General features: G+C 40.5%; 1 protein-coding gene across 4 annotated transcripts in view; it reads left to right on the top strand.

Moving 5' to 3' along the window:
* The window catches only part of si:dkey-103g5.4 (uncharacterized), a 32748-nt gene that overhangs the window by 1320 nt on the left and 11019 nt on the right, over window positions 1-20409 (top strand). The window contains exons 3-26 of one of the 4 annotated variants that reach the window (XM_022200129.2): window positions 28-189; window positions 561-740; window positions 1024-1144; window positions 1268-1360; window positions 1481-1682; window positions 1781-1943; window positions 2589-2777; window positions 2871-3045; window positions 3681-3820; window positions 5305-5481; window positions 5750-5880; window positions 5990-6147; window positions 6801-7028; window positions 9275-9613; window positions 9694-9842; window positions 10269-10527; window positions 14700-14870; window positions 14993-15150; window positions 15400-15540; window positions 15940-16081; window positions 16950-17101; window positions 17322-17447; window positions 17661-17850; window positions 18593-18667. In XM_022200129.2, coding sequence (XP_022055821.2) covers window positions 28-189; window positions 561-740; window positions 1024-1144; window positions 1268-1360; window positions 1481-1682; window positions 1781-1943; window positions 2589-2777; window positions 2871-3045; window positions 3681-3820; window positions 5305-5481; window positions 5750-5880; window positions 5990-6147; window positions 6801-7028; window positions 9275-9613; window positions 9694-9842; window positions 10269-10527; window positions 14700-14870; window positions 14993-15150; window positions 15400-15540; window positions 15940-16081; window positions 16950-17101; window positions 17322-17447; window positions 17661-17850; window positions 18593-18667 — 4021 coding nt within the window. Of the gene's footprint in view, window positions 1-27; window positions 190-560; window positions 741-1023; window positions 1145-1267; window positions 1361-1480; window positions 1683-1780; window positions 1944-2019; window positions 2778-2870; window positions 3046-3680; window positions 3821-5304; window positions 5482-5749; window positions 5881-5989; window positions 6148-6800; window positions 7029-9274; window positions 9614-9693; window positions 9843-10268; window positions 10528-14699; window positions 14871-14992; window positions 15151-15399; window positions 15541-15939; window positions 16082-16949; window positions 17102-17321; window positions 17448-17660; window positions 17851-18592; window positions 18668-20409 lie in introns of those variants that run through there. The other 3 variants (XM_051958108.1, XM_051958109.1, XM_051958110.1) reach the window with 3 other exon arrangements.

A 20409-nucleotide genomic window follows, 5' to 3' on the forward strand; every position in this document is an offset into this window, starting at 1 on the left:
AGCATGAACTGTACTATCTTTCTGCAGATCAGTGATGGCCGTTGCCACTGCACTATTGGTTACCAACCCACCACTAATGGAGATGTGTGTGTGCAACAACTGTACAATATCTGCAGAGATGGAAAATCCCGCACACAACATGGAGACTGTTTTGACAGATATCAGTGGTCACTTCACTGCAAACAGCAGGTCTGGCCAGTATCACACTCAAACACACTACGTAGAAGTAGGGCAAAGGGAGCTGGTCTATCGCTTTAAAAGAACGACACTAGACAGGAAACCCACTCTAAAGATATGTTAGACAAGCTTAGTTTTAAACTGGGGTCTGTTTACAGAACACACTGACTAAACAAACACCACAGTCAAAGACAAGGTGAATGAGTTCAACCTAGGTGTCTTTGCCCTTTCTTCCATGAACCCAACAATAGTTTACCTGGTACAGGCTACTATTAAGCCCACATAATATTTAACCATTTACTGGTTTCTCTGGTTAGCACTGCATTCACTGTTGAAATATAAATTGGGCTAATCCAAGCTGTGTATTGGTATGCTTCCTGCAGGTGTGCCAAACTGCAGAGGACTACCAGGGTTATGATGGGGAACTGGGACTGTGTATTTGTAGAGAGCCTCCGGGCAGAGCTGCATGCGGACGCCTGTGCAGGAGCAAGCCAGCTACTGAACTGAAGCTCCAGTGCCAATCTAACGGAGAAATGGAGCTGGTATGGAGTTATGACAGCCAGGTGAACAAAAGCAGTTACAGATTTGCAACATTTTCACACACAACGGGAAATAGTGCTGAAAAACAGCATTCTACCCACCTCTGTGGGTGTTTTTCATTTACCTTGATACCCATATAGGATAGTGCTTCCATTGAAATTGTCATGGAACAATCAGGCCACAGTGCCTTATCAGACAATGCATACATCCATACAATGTTGTGTTATTTTCCCAAACAGCGAAAGCTTAAGTGTGTCTTGTGTTGCAGGGACCTATTAATGCCAAACACTCTCTTTGTGTTTGCAGGTTTCGAGCGTCTCAGGCAGTGTGCTGGTGACGCTTTTTAAACAGTGGGACTCTCAGGGGAATCTACAGTGCAACAATCACCTCAGCTCCTCACGTCCTGTCTACATTGTTCAGACAACAGGTGGAGACACACATTTGCACACTCACAAAGACACACTTTGGCTTTTTTGTCCTGCATTTCCTCCTCCCTGACGGTCTCATGTCTTCCTTTCCCTTCATCTGTCTGTCTCTTGTCTGATTGCAGAGGCAGGCTTCCTCGGCCTCCTCAGCGGCCTCCCAAAGGAACTTCAACAACTGTTTCCTGACACAGCACAGTGGGACTCTCACATCTCAGCTGGTTTGTCTTAACAAAATATTATCTTCTCGTCATGAAATGCAAAATTGGCATGATCAAATTCACATGAAAGTGAAGTAGTAGCTGCTGGAATAATGAAGCTCCGGTATTGTTGACTTTCAGAGAACGACTATGACTCTTTGTGGGAGGCAAACGATGCTGAAAATATCAGTCAACCAGACAGAGAAATAGATTCCAGAAGAGATGTTAAGGAAGAAGGGAGAAAATCAAGTGTGACTGGAGTTCTGAACCCAACAACATGTCTCCATCTGGGTGATTCTATACTGTTTACTGTCGACACACATCACTACCCTCAGTATGATGTGTAAGCCAGATGCTTGTCATATAAGCTTTTCATGGCCATTTTTTCTGCTTTTAATAAGTATCTTGACTTGTTTTACACACATTCTTGATGTCTTTCAGTGACAACTTATACAACACAAACAGGGACTTTGCCTGGGGTGCGTTCAGGCATCTAAAAGAGGAGCTGACACTATCTTGGACTCCTCCCAGCTTCTTTTCGGTGATCTTTAGCCAGCCTGGAGTTTACGTTTTTAGTCTGAGCAGCAATCAGCACAAACACTTGGTAAATGAAACAATGTTAAACAACTGGACATCCAGTATTACTCACCAAATATCACCAACACATTAAACAGCTTTCGAACCTCTTTCAACAGTTGCAAAGGCGTTGTTTCAAGTTTTGTTCTCTCCATTTTTTGGCAGCTTCTTGTCAACATTTGCGTATTGCTATTTTAACTTTTCGGATCTTTAGATTTGTTTGCATCACGTTCGGTGAAATTTCTTGTTTTACTCGCAGAGACTGAGTGCAAATGAATGTAATTAAAGGAATCTGCTAATCAAAATATTGTTCCATAGGACTAATAGTATGCACACATTTGAGAAGGCCCTTAAATGCACCTTTAAATGTGCACACTTTGATTTGCTCTTTAAGAATGCAAGACATCAACCTGTCAATGCAATATTTTAAATGACAGAAATATATGAGGATTTTTTTTTACATGATTCACACAAAATTTGACAAATACCTTAATCTAATCTAATTTTGAATCTAAAATCTAAAAAAAATTAAGTAGTCTCTTACATAAATGAGGATTTACACACAGGGAAGATGCTGTCAAATATTGCTTCTCTTTCTGCTCTCTAATTTTGCTGTAATTCAGATCAATCAATGTGTTCCAATCCCTTGATTGCTAATTCAGTTCTTTTTCAGTACGTGCGAGTAATGCCTGCAGGCGGCCAGTGTTATGAGCCTGGCCCCTTCTTCCCTACCATTCCTTGGCACGTGACCAGGTTGGGAATCAGTAAGAGACGTAACTTGTTACTCAGACCTGATTGGCTGGTGACCGGAGGATTGCTTTTTGGAGCTGTGGTCATCCTCTGTATATGTGTCACACTGCTGGTTAGTGCACAAACACAGACGCATGCTGACACTGGATATTAAATACAGGCGGTTCAAAGTGTCATTTACGTTCATTTTCTATCCAATGTGTAGATCCTGTTCCGTGAATATGGATGGCCGGAGAAGGAGCCAATCAAAGCACGATATCGCTTGTTGCAGCTGTCCTACCAAATGGACGACTACTCATCAAAAGGTTCAAGGGTGATCTCACTTAGAAAGACTCACCGAAACCAACAAGCCAGAATGACACAAGACTCCATTCAACCAGGTGGAATATTAGTAGCAGTAACCACAAACACAAGAGCACTCTATCACTAAGAGCCTGAAGGCCAACACGTTGCATAATTTGGATTCAAACATCTGCACCATGTCAACTAAGTCACTTGTACTGTGCACACATAACACATAACAACAAACTGGCACACCAAAGACCCTTGGTGCTTTTACGTAACACTGATAGTGACCCCATGGTGGTGCTCCTACCCAGCCAATTACTGCCAGAAAGGATCTGGTCGTATACCTGTGATCACGTGCCCTGGCTAACAGTCAAAATGAAAACAGACCAAATGTCACACGACTAAGGAAATCACTTCAAAGGACAACGTCTCAAGATTGTGCATTTTTATATTTAAATAGCTTCATCATGTTATTTGTGCTTTGACTGTAAAATAGTGTTTTGAGGATTTATATTTTTAACCAAGAATATATAAAATGTCGTGTCCTGTGAGATATTTCAATAATGCTTTGTACAGAAAGGGCCAAGGAGATCCAAGGAAATAGAGATCGTTATTACATACCTGCATAATATGAAATTTGTTAAAGCGTTCAATGTGCTTATATTAACAAAAACGAACACCAAGAATGAACTCTCTGTCTCATTGAGTTTTACTCTCCCTGCTGCAGTCTGTACAGACACCTTGGAGGAGTTCTGGGATTACGAGCACCAGGTGGATCTGGAGGCTTTCAGCAGCAACACCTTCTACAGCCTCCTGCTCAAACAGAGCCTGTCTGTCACCACACGGCTGGGACAGCTCACCACCGAGGTCTGCAGCCTTTAGTTTAAATGCAAATTGAACACATGGCATGTGAAAAGACTGACGCAAACCTTCTTGCCTCCTTCGCATACACACTGATGCCTTCAGAAAAACCTTTAGAAAAAATAAGTATTCTAATTTGGACTCTCAATTAAAATGCGGTACAGTATATGCTCCCACATTGTTGTTTTATAAATAGTTCATGAATTATTTAATGCAGTAGGAGGCTTCAAGCAACAGTTTATGACAAGAAAACATCTCACACATCACATAACTGAAATATAGAGATGTCGTTTACGTTTTCACGAGCAAATAAAAATGCAATTTTGTTAACTCTTCCTAAAGTAGAAGAATAACATTTGAGAAATATACTTGTTCACTCTCTTGATGAGGAAATTATTCTCTAATGTTTGTGCACAAAATATGAAACCACTAAAAGAAGCAGTTTCTTAGCTTAGAGTTAAAACTGAAAACAGTCTGGCTCTGTCCAAACATGGCAGAATCTACTTTTGATTTCTAAAGCTCACTAATCAAGTACCTATTTCTTGTTTGTCTGAACTGTAGAAAAAGTGCACATTGACAATGATAAGCCACCTCATGTGGGCCAAAATACGAAGCTCAGGGCAAATAATCCAGAATGAAAACAAAATTAAATTTAAAATTCACAAAAGAAAATAAAAAAAATCACTTGCATAGTTTGCTGTTGTCAGTATCATTATCTTCAACTTGAATTATTCTTTAAGTTATTTTTTATCATCCCAGTCAGAGGCTATTGGCTAAATGCATGGTTTCATCATAGATTCTAAGACTGGATATTGTTGCTTCAATGCTTTACTTTTCAAACACTATTTTACTAAAAATGTGGGTACAATCTTGTAGATACATCCGTCCATCCTCTATACACCGCTTTATCCTCACTAGGGTCGCGGGGGGTGCTGGAGTCTATCCCGGCTGACTTGGGTGAAGGCAGGGAACACCCTGGACAGGTCACCAGTCTGTCACAGGGCTACATATACAGACACACAGTCACACTCACATTCACACCTACGGACAATTTAGAGTAACCAATTAACCTCAGCATGTTTTTAGACTGTGGGAGGAAGCCGGAGTGCCAGGAGAAAACCCACGCATGCACAAGGAGAACATGCAAACTCCATGCAGAAAGAACCAGGGGTCTTCTTGCTGCAAGGCGAGAGTGCTAAGCACTACTCCACTGTGCAGCCCTCATAAATCTCCTCATAAATCTCATTGATATTTTTCAAGTCTTTGTACCAATACATTGCTGGCTGCAGATTGTTGTTACACCCCTCAGGGCAGCTGAGGGGATAAAGACTGTAAAGGGAGCTGGCACATGTTGCATCCCATGAACATATCAGTATGGGTTAAATGTATGCCAGTTACATTAGGATGAAATTGGATGTGCAATCTGATTACTGAAATATATTTTTGTGCTACTTACTTGGTTTTCAATATGTTTGTCTGTGTGTAACCAGGTAAAGGAGCTTTACCAGGGAGTTCTCGGAAAGCTGCAGTTACTCCACCCACGCCTGATCTCTGAGGAGAGGATGGGGGAGGGTTATGAGAGGCTGAGGAGGGAGACTGAGAGAGAGGTGGTGCGACGAAAGTCTTTGGCCTCACAGATAAGGACTCTTCTTGACAGTCAGCTGCAGGTTGATATTATTTTGGAGTACACTTATATCTGTACATATCCCATTTTATTCAACTCCAGAAACTAGTTGTTTAAATTCACATTTCCTACTAGAGACAATGATAAATTAATGATACATGAAAATAGTACATGTATTTTTGTTTTCTGGACAGAAACAACTATCTTGCTGTTTCAGCCAACAACACCACCAAAATACTAAGACTTCTAGAGGCCAAATAAGTACAATTATTCATCTAGTAAATAACCCAGTAATGAGTATCTTCCTCCAGGTTCTGAGGGGGGAGCAGCAGGCCCAGCAGAGGGTCCACGGTGTGTTCACATCTCAGCTCAGAGAATGCACCAGACTACTATCCAAGCTTTATAACAACAACCAGTCATCCTCTGAACTGCATCAGCAAACGTAAAGCCTCCGTTTGTCAAGTTTTTCACTGGAATCAATGTTATATAGTACTGCAGAAAAAGTTAGCAAGCAGCATATAAAACAGAATCAATCAATTGTCCATGTTCAGGTTGATTCAGAGGCTAACCCGTCTGGTGGATGAGACGGGGGAGCTGGTGTCAGCAGAGTGCCATCGTCAGGGGGCCTGGGGGCTGTTGGGTGAAGGTACGGGGGCCAAGCTGCTCTGCCCTGACACTGGAGCCGTCCTGACCAAAGACGACATCTTTGGTGAGTTGAACACCCCAGTATAAAATCACATACAAAACTGTGATCCAGAATCATACAGAAACACCACCATCTACTGCTAAAAGTGTGCAACACCAAGACAGCCCAAGCAAAGAGAAGAGCACCGAAGGTATACTGAACTACAAACGCTGAAAAGTAAAAATTACATTAACTGTTGTACTGAATTAGATGCATGTCTTTTGCATTCTAAGAAACATATTTACATACAGAGATACATTTAAAAATAATATTGTTCTGTTAAGGTTATTTTTCTGGTCCCCTTTAACCTAACAGACATACTTTAAGAATATCTACAGCAACTCTTAATAAGCAAGCATACCTAAAGCCACAGCAGCAGTGGTCGTAAAGTGCATTGTGCATTATTGGAAACCTTGGTTTTGAAAAACATGATAATGGCAGTGATAAGGTGTTTGCAGCAGTGATCTTGAAGTGCATATTGCATCCAGTAAACAGTTATGCAGTTGTAAACATAAGGCAGCAGCAGTGGTTAGTGTATAAACAGCTGCAGAACCAGAGTAACATAAATATGAAATATGACTTGCTGTTGTTCTTCTTGTTCTTAACGTGACTGAGCTTAAATCGCCATCATGATTATTCTCATTTAAGGGATTGCTCACAGTTTTGCTTCACTTCAGGTCCTGATGGGTCCCTGCGTGTCTCTCGAGCTGTTCACTGTGATTCAGTCACAGGCCTCATAAGGCCAAATGCTCACACCCACATGTTGCTGAGCAGCGGCCACACCATGGCCGTACCGCCTGATTTCTTCCTTCACCCACAGACTGGCAGGGTTATGCCCATTGCTGGTAATGTGGCCTATGATCCTATCAGCTCTACGTTGGTGTTCACCACTGACCTTTGCTCAGGTAACATGAAAGGTGTTTGTATGATGTGGAGGATGACTGTGCTGAATGATAATTAATCTGAGGCAGAGAAAAAAAAAAGAAACTTGAAAGCAATGTCTCTAACTGTGTTAAAAAGCTGCTACTGTTTATGTATTTTTCATTTGAACATATTAAATGGTAGTATTTATATAGCACTTTACATGATATGTCACATTCACCCATTCACACACTGATGGTGGGAGCTGCCATGCAAGGCACTAACCACGACCCACCAGGAGCAATTAGGGGTTAGGTGTCTTGCTCAGGGACACCTTGACATGAGCTTGACAGGCTGAGGATCGAACCGCAACCCTCCAGGTGCGAGACGACCACTCTACCCACCGAGCTACGCCGCCACTATTCTTGAGGATAATCAACCAAACACTACATGATAAAGACTGGGATGAGAAACACTGAACTATAAACTTATTCTTCCTCATCCTTGTCACGCTGACATATGTATTTGACTAAATTACTTCAGTATTAATTGTTAAAGATCTCAGAACTTGACTTTTGGCTGATTTAGTGGTTAAACATGTCACTTATTGGTGTATTCTAAGCATAATTCAATGGGACTGTAATTATTTACATATACAGGGTGGGCCAAAAGTAGGCTTTCAGTTGTTTTACTATTTGTTTCACGTTTTAGATCTAATTTATCCAAACCATAATTCCAAACCCTTTATTCACATTTTGGAAATGTTTTGGTATTTCTTACAATTTTTAGGGTTTTATTTTTTACAGGGATTGTGAGCAATGGCAAATAAATTAAATCAAGAGCGAAGAAAGTGCATACTAACGCAATATTTTAAGTGTGAAAATGCAAAGCAGGTGTGCACATTGTGGCAGGAATCCTTTAACACTCCTTAAACTTCACTTAAAAAATGTAAAGTGTATACCTGCTAAGTGCAATCCTACTCTTGGCCCACCTTGTATAATCAAACTGAGACACATTACTGATAATTCAATACACCAGCCTATTAAAATTTGCATTAAAATTTCAAAAGAAAAGTAGATTTTTATTTAAAATTACAATTTAAACCTAAAGTGTAAAAACAATTCAAGAAAACAATTTCAAAATTAACCCATGGCCAATCAAAAAAGGCACGTTTTATCAGCCCCAAATCTCTGTGGAAGTATGGGGACCTATAAAGACTTGATGCAAACAAAACTGCAAACAACATCCCTGTACAGACTAAACATTAGAAGTCTCAACAGAAAGATGTATTTTATTACAAAAAACAAAACAAAAAAATAATCAAAAAAGAAAATAACCCTCCACTTGGTCTAGCCCAGCGATGTCACTCTGACATCACCAATATTATAAGTCTAGGAAGATCTGGGAGGCCCCCTCCCCAAATACTAGTCCTACAGAGTCGAAAGAACAATTAAACCACATTTGACCTGTAACTTAAAGGATAATTAAAACTAGTTAAAGTCTGTAGGTTGTGCTTTAATCCCCCATATGATGGATGTAAACTAACACAAACAAGGCTAGGATTTGTTGCAGCATTGTTAAATTAATGCAAAATACACAGAAAAAAACTGTGTTGGGATTAAAATGTGTGTTCTCTTCGACTTTGTCACAGAAGCTTAGTGTCAAAAACAATTTCTCTTGCACTATGGTCTCAGCAGAAGATAATAAATGCTGACATAATCCTTGCTGACACTTGACACGCAAATTTAAATGAGAAAACTACAGGAAAACATTGCGGCAATTGAACTAACTAAAGATTCAGTAGCAGTAACAAATTGTTACATTTTAGAGATTCAGGACTATAACTGCCAGAGAAAATTCATTGCATTGTACCAGTATCACCAAGAAGACCTTCTCATTTCTTCTAACTTGACTAACTATGCTGCATTTCTTTATTTTTACAAATGGATGATCTAATAAAAAGGAATCATGTGGTAATTCTCTGAGTACTTAAATTGAGAATAATGCATTAATTTCATGCTCATTTTCTGTGGGTAACTGGAAGGCAAGTAAAAGGACGACATCAGTTTGAAAGGCCACAAAAAGGGCAAGACAGCGAAACAAAAGTCAACTGCAAACCTGTCATACTCTATAAGTTCATGCATTAAAGATCATTTAGATTGATGACTTACGACTGTGTGCGAGTAATATAGCTCATAAAATCTGATTGCACTGCTCAGATTAATGGCATTCAATATGCGAGGGCAGACCTCTACATTAAAAAGCTATTATGTGACATCCTTTATTCCAGGTGATGACAGGAAGTGGGACAGCCCTCTCCTTCCTTTCATTCCTTACCCAACATCCTGCCACTCAGACCGGCCTCTCCCCAGCGCTCGGCTCAGAGGCCTCCATCCGGGCCAGAGGCTGCAGCTGGGCATTCCCATGGCAGACCCAGACACAGGGGTCCCAGTGCCCATTCTGGCAGCAACCATCCACCCCCAGACTGGACTAGTGTACCCGCTGGGGCGGGTGCATGTTTGCCCCCTCACCCGTTTGCCACAACCCATACAGATTGGTTACCCCATGCTGGACTCCAGGACAGGGAATGTTGTGCTAACTGTTGGGGTCAGTTTAGATCCAGTAACAGGTGAGTGCTGCTTAGAGTACAACCTGTGTCAGGATAACCATAAATTTAGTGAGTTAAACTTGTTCTGTTTATCTGTGCAGGAGATGTGCTGCCAGTAGGTGGCGTTTTGCTGGCCGAGTCCTTCATTGAGCCGCTGAGTGGGCGGATGGTGAGACTAGGAGGAGCCAGTATCCGGGCTGGACAGCTGATGCCAAATGCAGGAGGATACCAAACTTTACTGAACTGCAAGGTGCCGGATTAGATTACTAATGGCAGCATTTAGAAAACTAAGCAGATCTATCAAAGGATGCTGCTGCACTCAAATCACTTTCTCTCACCACAAGGTCCATTTAGGGCCTTTGACTGTATCACATAAGCTTCCATCTCTATATGGAGCTGCCTAGTTATGACATGTGGATGTTCAAATTCCCATTTCTGAGCATTTATGGTCAATCTCTCAATAAAAATCAAAAATGAAAGTTTATTCTTGGCCATTTAAACAGCCATTAATAAAATCATCTCACCACAAGGGGGAGGTATTTCTAAAGGTATGATACATAAGATTTGAAATCTGTCAGTACAAATTTAATGTTATGAAGAAGTTATTACCAGATAAATTCTGTCAGTGATTGATCAAATTAATTATTTGTGTGAGAGTGACACTTTTCTCCACCAGGTTCTGGCAGTGATGTTCAAAATTTTGGATCTCCTGAAACCACTAACCGAGGAGTGGGGTTCAGATCTAAATCTGCAACATCTGCAGTCCCATCCTGGCAGCGAGAGAGGGAGTGGCCGACAAGATCATCTTCTTGCTGCAGCTAAAGAGCTCCAGCAGGCCTGGAGGAGGAGCCTGCACTGTCATCTGCAGCTGCAGACCAGGCTGGAAATACTGCTAGACTGGGCAGTGAGTCTCCAGCAGGATGGAGGGATGCTGGGTGAGGAAATGAGAGTGAGAGGATGAATGGATTTGAGTCATCTCTTTGGGACACTACATCAGAAACTCGGACTTTTCTCCTTCCTCCAGCGCTGCCTCTCTCTGCTGATATATTCTCCTCCTCGCTTTGTTACTCTAAAGTAATTGCTTTCCTTTTTCCCCCTGTACTTTGCAGCTATGCATCTTCTGCATTTACAGAGAAATGTTATGAATGGAGAAAGCACTTGCTATTGCACTGTCTCCTTTCACCTTTTCATTTTAATCTATGCTTGTCATCAATCCACCATAAATCTGCTCACTGCTGAGAAGAAAAGCACAATCTGTATGTCTGTGACTTGGTGTAGGGAAATATGCAAATGTAGTTTCATAAGATTATCATAACAAAACTGTGGTGAAGCTCTTTTAGAAGGCCTGTCCTAGACAGCTTCAGACCTGATTTAAGGGGAAAAGCAGAAATATATATAGAACAGTCAAGGTAGCGGGACTTTTTGTACGCATGGATTTAATTCACAATACAGCAACAAACTAATACAAGCACTTAGACAAAAAACAACAACAACACAAACAATGAATACAGTGATGGTTGCAAGAGCAATTTCAAATTTACCAAAATAAAGCCCAATATTACAGTAATATATGCACTGAAAATATATGCACTTTGACTTGCTTTTTATCTTTTCACAAATTTGCTGTAAAATCTCTGCAGGTTCTGAGAACACAAGAGATTTGGCCATGAAGTGATGTATGTTTTTAACCTTTAATAGTTTTGGAAAGGAGTCATGAGCCTCAGGGAAATGGCATTTTTTGCCACAAAGGCTTTTTGCATGACCTTAATTTGTCACAAGCAACCCTCTTCTACAAAAATTAAGAATGTCACCCAGATAACATTATGTAAGTGCATGTGCGAACTTAGATATAAATCATATGCATGTTTGATGCAATGGAAATAAAAAACTCCTCCTCAAAAACATTTAAAAGAAAATACAGAAGAAACTGGTTCAAAAGAGGAATTATTCCTCCGCAAGTAGTAAATACTGTATGTTTACACAATCAAGCAACATATTATTTTTACTGTATGAACCATTAGAGGAACAAATCAAAGACAGGCTTGTAAACGTCAAACAACTTCCATATACTGCCAGAGAGACTGGATCTGAGCCACGCAACCTCCTCTATACAACAGAGTCCTGAAACTAATGAGCATACAACACACAAGAGGCAATCACATCATTTACACATAGAAGTGAAATAAAAACACATGGAGGGAGAGAGAGACAAGGACAACCACGCACAGATGGGCAGAAGAGAGATGGAAGGAGAAGCGGAGACTCCTAAGGGATGAAAATCTAGATCTAAAGCATCTGGATTGAGGTAGAAACAGCCAGTGGGGAGACAGACAGGTGTGAGGATGGCTGATGGTTCGATATAGAGAATCACGAACGTAAGGAAAGGACAGGGAGGAGAAAAAGAGACAGAAGAGGGAGAAAGAAAGTTACACAGCTTGGAAATTCAGAGAGAACAAACAAGAGGGTGAGAAAGACAGTTTTCAGAACATTTGCAGTAATCTTGTCAGGAGGATAGCATGAAATAAACTGCAATAATAATGGATTAGATTTATATATAGCAGCACTCAAAGTGCTTTACAGTGAATCCATTATTCATTCACTCACACATTCTCTCTCTGTTAATGGTAAACTACATTTGTAACCACAGCTGCCCTGGGGCAGACTGATGGAGGCGTGGCTGCCAATCTGAGCCAACGGCCCCTCCGACCACCACCAGCATTCATACTCTAGTGGGAGTAGTCGCACTGGAGGCAGGGTGGGTAAAGTGTCTTGCCCAAGGACACAACAGCACGTGACTAGGACAGAGCGGGAATCTAACCGCCGATCCTTCCATTATTGGACGACCCGCTCTAACTGTGCAAAGATAATGGTAACAGAGTGGAATTTAAGAGCAATTTCCTGTAAGTTAAGGTGGGAGTAGAGTGTCCGATGTCGACAGACAGCAATTCAGAGGAAGGCGACGTGGTCTGCTGAGCTCATTTTAACTCAGCGACAGACAGGAGCCTTGAGATGTGAGAGTGGCGAGCACAATATATGGTTTAAAGAGATCAGACAGGCATGACAGGGTAAGCCCATTTAGGATCGTACAAGTCATCTGGCATGGACAGGGCACAGTTTTCTCTTGTGGTGGAGAATTTCTCTGTTTACTACATTCACTGAATTATCCTAAATTATTCTCCACATTTGGGAAAAAGACAATGAGCAGAGTCAGTGATCTTTGGTCAACTTGTGGGTTTACTGGACACTGCACAAACACACTGAGCTGGTCTGGAGAGCAACTAAAACTTGCACATTAGGTCTCACCAGAGTATGATTATTACCACATGCTTCTTGCCTTCTTTAATGAGCTGCATCATCACATCATGTGTGATTAGTCCTGCCTGTTTTGTTTACATGTTTTTTGAGATTTGAAGATTGCAGCCGTCACAATGTCTCCCAAGAAGTATCACGAAGCACAGATGCCTAACAGAACATCTTTATCGAAGCTTTCTTTCAGCTGCATCAGTAGTAGATTTTATTAGTGTTACCTTCACGCCTCTAAATAATTAAGATAGTTCCTTTTTAAGTTATTTGAATAAACCTTTTAGCCTGCGACAAAGTTTATATAAAAACAGTTAAGATAGCTTCCTAGACATATACTTGATTGGTTTTTTTTTCCAACAGGCTCCTTCTGGATTTCACTGAGTTGTCCCTGAGTGCCTGCTGAGGACAAACATTTTAGGGCATAAACATTATTCATATTTTTTAAGTCTGAAAAGGGTTTTGGAAAGGAGCCTCAGGAGGACGACATTTCTTTTCTCTTTCCATATGACCTTTATTTGTTGCAAACCCTCCACAAAAAGAGTAAGCATGTGACTTGTTTGACTCGGAGAACACCCAAGTGTTGTACATTTAGTATTCCCAGCATAGATACCATCAAGTCAGGCTAAATCAAGTTTATTATTATATAGTCTAATCTGTGACGCTAAGTTTTTATTTGTATTTAAAATTGTAGCTGTTGGCAGGCTGGAAAACAAACTGTTACAATAATCAGCTCTAATCTAATCTATGGCTGCAGTGTAAAAAGAAATCCAGGACTATGTTTGTCGTTTCTCATCAAGTCAGAGAAATATGCAGTTCAAGAGGCAGAGAGTACAAACTTGTAATTTACACAGCACACTACAAGCTAGACAGCAGCCGGATTTAATTTGTATAATTTGTGTTTCAGTCTCCCACAGGGAAACACTTAAAAACACGTGTTTCTTCAGTAAACAAAGGTGCAGAGCTCTTTGACTGTCTAGCTTTGGTTGTACAAAAGCCAGGCGACTAGAAAGGGTTGAAAGGAGAATGAGGCAGTCAGATTAGAAACCACTAACTTGTGAGACAGAACACTTTAATATGTATACAACTGAGAATAGTAGATTACTGCATCAATAGAGTAAAACCAAAAGCATGAAGAAATACCAGAGTGACTGTGCTTAAGAGAATCACAGGCATCATCTAGGTGACAGTAATACATTAAAACCTCAAACTCAAGTCACAAATTCAGAATCCACCTTTTGCTGTTCCGTATTCTACATCAGATTACTACATTAGAGGGCTTGTGTTGAATGTATATTCTCGTTTTAGCTGTTTAAACTCCTGACTCATGCCAGCCTTCCTGTCACAATAACAGGCTTAGAATGGTCTCTGCATTTGGCCTACTCTGCAACACTATCGTATCTAATTTCAGCTGCTCTGGTTGTTTGGATGTGCACACAGTGCTTGATAATTGGATTTCTGCAGTTTTACTTTTTGCAGTTGTTACTATGTTTTTTTCAGATGTGTGGTTCAGTCCTGTGTCTTATAACTCACTCTATATTTATATATTGGTTTTTATGACTTTGGTTAGATGTTATTTGATTTTAGCCAAAGGAAATGGCAATAAATAATTCATATTAATCTGGCACTACAATAATGCAAAGTGAATGTAATAACTGTCTCATCAACCGTGTTCAGAATAATTTAGTCAGCCTAATTCTACTTCTCTCTACGTTGTCTGTACGGCATAAAAACTTGCAGGAATACTTTTATATTTGCATATATTTGTCGTATTTGATTGAATTCTTTCATGTGCTGTTTAAACCAGGAGAGATGCCGCTGCCAGGGTCAGATATGAGTGTTCCAGCTCTGCTTGGGATGGACTACCCTGATCCCATGGGATCTGGTCTGAGTGTACCAGTGCTGGGGTGTCAGAATGACCTTGTCTCTGGGAATATAATACCGCTGGCAGGGACCATGGAGGACCCAGATGGAAAAGGTACCGTGAAAAACAAGCTATTGCACATGTTCTCCGAGTGTGCTGCATCTCATTTTCTTTTAAATTCTAACACAGCGCAATACAAGTTATGCCCTTTTCTGTACCACTATTACACTTAACAGGTCTGATGGCGATCCGTTATGGATCTCAGACTGTTGATCCAGTGACGGGGCTGTTGGCGCCGGTGGTTGGAGCAAGGCTGGATGTGTCTAAAAAAACCGTTGTCCCTGTTACAGCTTCATACTGGCTAATGGTGGCAGATCAAACTGATAGCATGCAGGTGGGGGAGAAATTGAAGGAGATGTTTCCGTAAAGGCCCTCACACAGGAAATCCGTAATATGACCACAGAGAATAAAAGTGGTTCATGTCAACCCCCTCCTTTATCTTCCTTTTTTTCTTAGTTTGTTTCACAGCCTATTTACTTTAACAGTTTTTATGCGTTTAATCTCCAGCTTTCTTTTTTGCTGCTTATTGAATTAGCTGAAACTGATGTCTTTCCCATCATATTTTTTTGCTATGGTATTGCAGGTAGAGGCGCTGCAGAGGGAGGTGTGTGCACGAAACACTTACTGGCAGCAGCAGAGGCAGCGGGAGGAAGATATTCTTACTGATCTGGATTCAGCTCTATTCCAGTGTCTCTTTAGAGCCACAGAAGCAAACTCTCATCAGGTCAGCAGGCGAGGAAGGGTGCTTCTGTTTTTGGTTCTAAATTTGTTATGTGGAACGGACTCTGAGTATTCTGAGAGACATTCAAAGGGGTTGAACCTTTTGAACATGTGGAAATGATTAGAGAGATGTATGAATGTGGGTGAAAGCTGCTTTGGAAAATAATTCTAGTCAAGCTTTTCATGTCCTGTCATTTGCTGCAAGTAAACAAGCCAGTGTTTTGGTCTTTGCACACAAAAGTTAGTGAAAAGTGCAAAATCATCGTATCGCTGTGTCTGAGTGTGTATGTGGGTGTTTTCCTCCCTCTCCCTTTAGTATTTGTGTGTGCATGGGGCCTTTGAGTCCCAGTATGCAAATATGTGCTTCTCTTTTTATGTTCAAAGTGTGCGCACTCTGCCGCAGGTCCAGTGGTCTGGGAGGCAGCTGAAGGAAGCAGCCGTGGAGCTGCAGGATTCAGCACAGACAGAAGCCCAGAGGAGAGTGGTTCAGCACTCCCACTTGTCTCTGATTCTGCCTCCGCATGTATTACGCGTCCTCACGTTGGGTAAATTAGTTGGCAAGGTGGCAAAATGAAGGAAAGCATGAAGGAAATTACAGTCATGACCAGCTCTGCACTTTTCTTCATCACTTTCCAAAGAAGTCTCATATCACAGCCTGCAGTTGTTTATAAATTAATGTAATGCCAGAATCAGTTTTTAACCTGTGTGGTAAACACAGCACAGGGGATTGTGGGAAGTCCTCTTCCAGTCCTGGACTCAATATACGCGGGCCGGGTGCAGAGGAAGGGCCGACCTATTGCTGCCAACCCCACTCACTCGGGCATTTCAATTCAATTCAATTCAATTCAGTTCAGTTCAATTCAATTCAGTTCAATTCAATTCAATTCAATTCAATTCAATTCAATTCAATTCAATTCAATTCAATCCAATCATATAGCGCCAATTACAGGCCAAATTGTCTCAAGATGCTTTACAGAAGAACCCATATGCCTGAAATGGACTGTTTGTTCCGCTTCCCTCGGGCAAACGGTACAGAAACATAAAAACTCTAACTTCCAGACTGAAAAACTGTTTCTATCCCAGAGCTGTCCAATCCATTCCCCCCCCGCACCAGCAACAGACACACTATGTGCAATAAAGAACTGAATCTTGCACTGGCCTGCACTTTACCACTCATCTGCTCATTTGCACTAATTCTGCTTACATATTTGTATTTTTGAGGATTATTTTACTTTATTTTATTTGTATATAGTGTGCCATTTTCTATTTTTTATCTATAGCTGGGAGTCACCGATCGAAATTTCGCTGTGTGGAAACACAATGACAGTAAAGATACTGTTATGATACTTGATACTTGATACTTTATTTGAGTTGGCAGCCTGTCTCAATGTGTATCGTTATCTGTGGGTGTAGGTGACGAGGAGGAATGGGATCAACAGTGTGTTTGGCACTCAGAGCTTACGTCTGGCCTTGATAAGGCGGATGTGTGTGTGGATCAGCTGCAACAAGACCAAGAAAAATGGACGACACAGGCAGGAGACTGGCCAACACACGTCCATGCTACGGTCAGAAGAGCAGCTTTATTCCCAGCACTGCAGCATAGTTGGAGACTGACACAATTTGATCAGATGTTCACTTCAATTTCAGGCCAATGAAAATGTTTGCTGTAGGGACTCTTGGAAAGTCTAGTAACTGAACTTTAATGCCAGTTCTTCACTGTGGGATGTACTCTGCAGCACCATTGTCTAAATGTAAATAACAGCCCTGTGGTTATTCGTCTTTCAGGACAGAGAGCTGAGACAGAGAGAGTTGTGGGAGCAGTGTTGTTCCAGGCAGTCTGAGTTGGAGGCTGCTCTAAATGCGCTGCACTTCGTCAGACACCTTTCTCAGCTCCGTGCCGACACTGCTCAGGTGAAAACACGGACATAATGAATAAATAACACTGAAAATATGTAATATGATGTAGGGAAATGACTGGATATTTTTTATTTGTGTTTTATTTCCTCTATTGGCGAGTCAAGTTTGTTCAAAATTGAGATAAACAGTAAAAGTGGAGTTAAACCGCAGTTACTTGCATAATTGTATCAGTTGCATAACATCTACCCTTCTCTGCTTGTATTTTAGGCACTACTGTGTGGGAATTTTTGGTTCAAGGAATACGGTCTGGTTCAGTGCAGTGGAAACAGACCAAATGTGAAGGTCGTGGGTTTGCTCCAACAGAAGGCTTTGCCTCTGCTTGAGAGGCTGAACCAGCTCCTGGAAGAAAAACAACCGACCAGCTTCTCCCCCAACACTTGCAATCAGCACACCTCTGGTACAGAAGCGGCACCAAATAGGAATAGTATATGTACTACATGATATGCAGTACATTTTGTTCAGGGAAAAGCACAGCTCCTCATTGAATAACAGCATTATCTTGGAGCTGAATTGATTTTCTGCTTCCTGTCTGTGCCACTGGATGCTGATATACAATCTCTAAAATTGCTTCAGTACTGCCAGCATTTCCTGCTACCAAGGGTGTAAACTCTTAGATCCACAGCCATCTACATTTTCCTACATGCTCTGGTATTGTGGTTAAAGGAGACAGTTTGTGTTATTTATAACTGTATTTATTGCCAACAAATCCCATGATAGGACCAAAACCAACAACAAGGTTTCTTGAACTGTTGCAAGGTTGCAAGTTAGGTTTAAGATGTGTAGCTCCATTAAAAAATAAATAAAATAAAGACATTGTAGCAAATATTGCTTCACATACAATAAAACTGCATTTTTTTCCGTTGTTTGGATGCTTTAAGCGTGTACAACAGCAGAACTGTATTGGTTTGACCTAAAACAGAACCCATTTATCAATTTTTAACACTTTCTGATAACCAGTGGAACTCTTTGCCACATAGATGCAAACAACGTGACTTTTGGATTTAATTACACAGACAGTACATGTTAATAAGATCAATTAACGGTTGGTTTTGGCCCTTTGTTATGAGATTTGCTGACAGAAAAGAAAAGAACAGATTTGCCGGGCTCATCCTTCAAGCTTGATGTTTAACATGCTGTAGGTTTGTCAACAAAGCAGATCTATGGAATGGAAATAGCCTCTCGAGTCTGGACAGCGTCTGTGCCTGTGGTGAAAGGTATGTGCTCCTCAAGCCACAGAAGTGTAACGATAACATGTCGGTGTGTGAAGAAAGAGTGTGCAGGGCATCACAATCTGTAAAGCCTACAAAATCCTTTTTAGACTCACAATGTGGATAAGGATGTTGCTTTATCTTCGGCTTGAGACACGGTATCATGAGTGCTAGGAATTTGTAATCTCATGCTTATAGGTCCAGTGGAAACATGCATTCTGCATTCCAGTTACAATAACTTGAATCTTCATGAGAATCTTCATGAGAATCAATATTAGTTTGTCACGTACAAGGAATAGGATGTGGTGATTTGGTGCATTACAATAAACACTATACCGGGCTTTGCAAAAGTTCTGTTACACTTGTTGAGACATTCACGAAAATGAACACAGATTTTTGGTGCAATAACATAATTTTTTATTTTCCAAATATTTCATTATATGTGTTAATGATAGTATTAATCAGAAATGTGGCCACCCAAAAGTTTTATCTTATTTGCATCAAAAAATCTTTGCGTTCATTTTCGTTAATGTCTCAACAAGTGTAACAGAACTTTTGCAAAGCCCTGTATATGCAAAGATTTAAAGACAAATGAAAAGATTTATAAAGAAACTGAGTGTTTTAAGGCAAATAAACAGCAAACAGCAGGAATTTTAAGAGACCAAAAGCAGTAGAATTATTTAGTGTATGCAGGAAGGTGCTCATGCTGTGCTTGAGAATATGTGCTGTTGCATAGTATATGTTGTAAGCAACTTGAGATGTGCAAATAATAATATTCTAATTCAAAAGAACTCGTTAAATGGTTCCCACTAAGAAAATAGTTTCATTCTTAATTCGTCTTGATTTTTAGTTTTAGCCTTGTAAACATGTATTTTTAAAGATACTTTATTCATTAGTCAGCACACATACAGCAAAACAGCTTAAAAGCTTAACAACTACATGGTTACTTTTGAGTTATTTCATGCACTGTGCATAGCAATGCAGTCAGTTACAAGCAGGTCTAAAGTTATTACCCAGACCCTCTGCCTCTGGTTGCATTCAGTTGAGTTGTTTCAGATTTAAGTTTCTATTTAATTTTCATTTTGCATCACAAGATTGTGAATTGAAATTAAAGACATCATCCCTGAATGCTACTAATAAAAAAGGCAAATTATTTAAGGGCTAAATAATAATAAACAAAACTATTTTGATGGAAATGTGGAAGATGAATTCAGTAATCTGATTTTCAGTCTCATTCTTAAGGCATGTGCAGCAAAGACACATCATTCAAACCGATCAGTATATTTTCTGCAAAATCGCTTTGAAATCGCTTACAGCATTGCAAACTCTTACCTTCTTTTATTTATTTTTTTACTATCTGTGCACATAGACATGCTCAAAGTAAAACATAGACTTGTACAAAGATTAAAATGAATGACATCCATTTCTTACTTTCAGCCATTATTCAGTTTATACTGCTGTCTCCTTTGTGCTGCTCCTCTCTTGCTCAAGACTTTGAATTGTTTATTGTAATTTAAGTGTGAAAGACATGTGGGACGAGTAACTTATGAGAAGTTTTGTTTATTCATCTGCTAAAGTGGGCCTAGTAGGACTTTTCCTCATCCTCTGTGGTCCCCTCATCTGCGTTTCCTCTAACTTTTTCTCTCAGGAACTCCGTTGACACAGAGGGCCCATAAGTCTTCCAGAACTTAGTATCAATGTCCATTTTTCTGTCTTCTCTGACAACTCACTTTAGTGTGCCTTGGGTC

The sequence above is a fragment of the Acanthochromis polyacanthus genome, chromosome 13 (assembly GCF_021347895.1).
Source record: "Acanthochromis polyacanthus isolate Apoly-LR-REF ecotype Palm Island chromosome 13, KAUST_Apoly_ChrSc, whole genome shotgun sequence".
Taxonomy (NCBI): domain Eukaryota; kingdom Metazoa; phylum Chordata; class Actinopteri; family Pomacentridae; genus Acanthochromis; species Acanthochromis polyacanthus.